Below are 3,104 nucleotides of genomic sequence, written 5' to 3'. Positions count from 1 at the left end.
CAAGCCATAAAGCACATTGAATGCAACTACCCACAAGTCAGTTACTAGTACATCACTATTTCACTACCAGTGGAGCAGTTCATATTAACAGCTTTCATTCAAAGTTCGGACTTCAGAGTTTCATAAAGCTATCTATTCTAATACTCCAAAACAGTGCAATCATATTAAAAGTTAAGCCAAATAGACATGTAGAAGTGAGTGCTATTCTAATTCTTCAAAACAGTTCTATGAAGGATACCAAGTATACAATTGGAATTAACACATTTCCGCCTACAAAGTTACGCATGGATAAAATTGATATCATAGTCGCATTAACAACACATAAAACTAAAAGATGAAAGAAAGGGAATGATCTGCTTCATTCATTAATTCCCATTCCCACCAAAAAGAAAAGAAAGAGAAATTATTAATTCAATGAAATAGTTGTGAAAGATAACGACCTATTGAGTTTGAAATTGTCTTGTCTTTGCATCATAGAAACTAAAACATGCTTATATTAACACCGCAAGAACTAAAAGGAAAATTTAACCATATGGCATATGGGAAATCAAAAGATTAATTGACAACCTAAGCACGCTCCCCACGAATACGCCTTGCAAGTTGGATGTCTTTAGGCATTATGGTCACCCTCTTGGCATGAATAGCACATAAGTTGGTATCTTCAAAAAGTCCCACAAGGTAAGCCTCAGCAGCCTCCTGAAGTGCAAGGACAGCATGACTCTGGAACCTCAAATCAGTCTATACATACAAACATAGACAGAAATGTTAGTGTCAGAAAGAAATCAAAACACAATTCTATATTCCAGACAAATATTAACAGAGAGACTAAAAAGTTACCTTGAAATCTTGAGCAATTTCACGAACAAGGCGTTGAAATGGAAGCTTACGTATCAAGAGCTCAGTGCTTTTCTGGTACTTCCTGATTTCCCTGATAATAGTCCAATACACACAGAAATTAGTTGGAGTTAGGGTTTTTAATCAAAAACATGGAGTGACAAATAAGATAAACATAGTAATGTTATCACAGTTTACATACCTTAGAGCAACAGTACCAGGGCGGTAACGATGGGGCTTCTTCACTCCACCAGTGGTTGGTGCAGACTTTCTTGCAGCCTTCAAGATAACAAACAAAACCAAATGTTACTAGATAGTTGAGAATTGTTTAATTTCAATTGAACAAATTTTATCCACAATTACAGTAATAAGACCACAGGGCACCAAATTCATTAGTCAATTAACAAAATCAAACGAAAAAGATTCGTTCGAATCAGACTATATTCCAAATTATTAAATCGGGCACAAAATTTTCAAAACCCTAGAATCTAGAAATGGGAGAACCACGTACAATCGGAGAAGAAAATGCGATACTAATCGGTCATACGAAACATTATGTTATAATCAAAACACACCTTAGTTGCTAACTGTTTCCTTGGAGCTTTCCCTCCTGTAGATTTGCGAGCGGTTTGCTTAGTACGAGCCATAGCTTCAAATTGATCTACAAAATCAAAACGAACTGTAATCAGATAAAAAAAATAGAGATTATAATCAAGAACTTGACAACACTAAGCTAATGCCATTAGATGATTAAGAAGATGAAAATTGAAAAACTAGGGTTAGGGTTTCTAGCTTTACCTGAACGAAAGAAGAGAAGGGAATCTGTTCTGAATAAAGTATAATGATATGAGAATGAGGAAGAAATATTCGGGGGTATTTATAACAGACAAAGTGAATGAGCAGCGATCCGAGTGCTTTCTTCTGATTGGTTGATTTTAGCTTCTAGGATCGTCAAAACATGGTAAAACACCGATAGTAGATACTAAAACCTCTATCTCTCTTCTAGCTTATCTTGGTGGCCGCTCGATTTATTTCGCTGCTTCTGGTGATCGCCGTGGATGGCGCATACTGGTGGGCGACTTTCCCCAGTTGGACTAGGATTGACTTTGATTCCAAGATTAATAGCCTGTTGGATAGCACGACATAATTAGCTTTTCGACTTTCAGAAATCAAAAAATCAGAAGTTAGTTTGGCCGTCGAATTTTAAAACGACTTATAAAAGTTGACAAGTTAATTTTTGTAAAAAAGGATATTTTTGCTTATGACTTCGAAACAGATTTATATCCAAACGTGCTATAAAGACATCCTTTTTTTATATTTATTTTAATTGAAGGAGATACCCTCGCCCTCTTATTCTCATACTATTTCACATTTTGAACATTTTTTTTACGAAAACTAAATGGTAGAGTATTTGAGGTTAATATTTTCGGTACATGTTCGTCTTACAAAGCTCTATCTACTCATAAAAAAATGAGTACATTCTGAAATGTATAACTCCGCGATCTACGACTTTGAAAACCAATGAATTTTTAACCGTTAAAATTAAGATTGGCAGATGGTGAGGTTTGGTATTTCGGAATGTGCTCATTTTTTATGGGTATATAGAGCTTTGTAAGACGAGCATATCTCCAAAATATTAGCTTCAACCATATTGCCTTTTAAGTTTTATTAGAAAAATGTCTCTCAAAATGTGAGATGGTGTAAAAATAAGAGTACGAGGGGATTCTTCCTTATTTTTATTTATGGACAAAATTGTAAATATTATTTGGTATTTATCAAAGGTTAATTTAAAAGGTGTCGTAAGGATAATAGTTTTGGTTCTTTGTGGTTGTGTTGACGCTTTGATGGTTTTTACTTGAGCAAACTTAATATCAGAAGATTGAATCTTATGATATTTTGTGCAGTTTCCATATTCCCAAGTTAATAATAGAGATGCGCCCATTACTACAATTATGTAGTGACGAGTATTGTCTATACTGGTGTCACCAATATATATGCACGACCTATCACTGGTGACACCAGAAGACGCTTTAAGGTTATTTTTCCTGACGTTTTTAGGGGCCACTCAAAAGGATTTAGGGGCCAATAATAAAACAAAAAAGGTCACCCAAAGGGAAAATGTAGCCAGCCCTTATCTCGCGTAATTTGTAATGGCGAAATTACCCTTATATATTCGGAGGATATGATAACATTGTTACCCTCCGAATGCAATCGGAAGCCAAAATCGTTCCCATACTTCCGATTGTAGTCGCTGCAGTATTAGAATGATT

General features: G+C 35.2%; 1 protein-coding gene across 1 annotated transcript; it reads right to left on the bottom strand.

Annotated features, from left to right (window-relative positions):
• Nucleotides 1-263: 263 nt before the first annotated feature.
• On the bottom strand, nt 264-1,790 carry LOC113308569 (histone H3.3). The gene is made up of 5 exons (XM_026557032.1): nt 1,633-1,790; nt 1,410-1,495; nt 1,037-1,113; nt 838-928; nt 264-738 (listed from the first exon to the last, which is right to left on the bottom strand). The coding sequence occupies exons 2-5, from the start codon at nt 1,479-1,481 to the stop codon at nt 568-570; spliced, it is 411 nt and encodes a 136-aa protein (XP_026412817.1). The 5' UTR covers nt 1,482-1,495; nt 1,633-1,790; the 3' UTR covers nt 264-567.
• Nucleotides 1,791-3,104: the final 1,314 nt, after the last annotated feature.

Source organism: Papaver somniferum, chromosome 9 (genome assembly GCF_003573695.1).
Source record: "Papaver somniferum cultivar HN1 chromosome 9, ASM357369v1, whole genome shotgun sequence".
Taxonomy (NCBI): Eukaryota; Viridiplantae; Streptophyta; class Magnoliopsida; order Ranunculales; family Papaveraceae; genus Papaver; species Papaver somniferum.
This window is presented reverse-complemented; position numbering and strand designations above follow the sequence as displayed.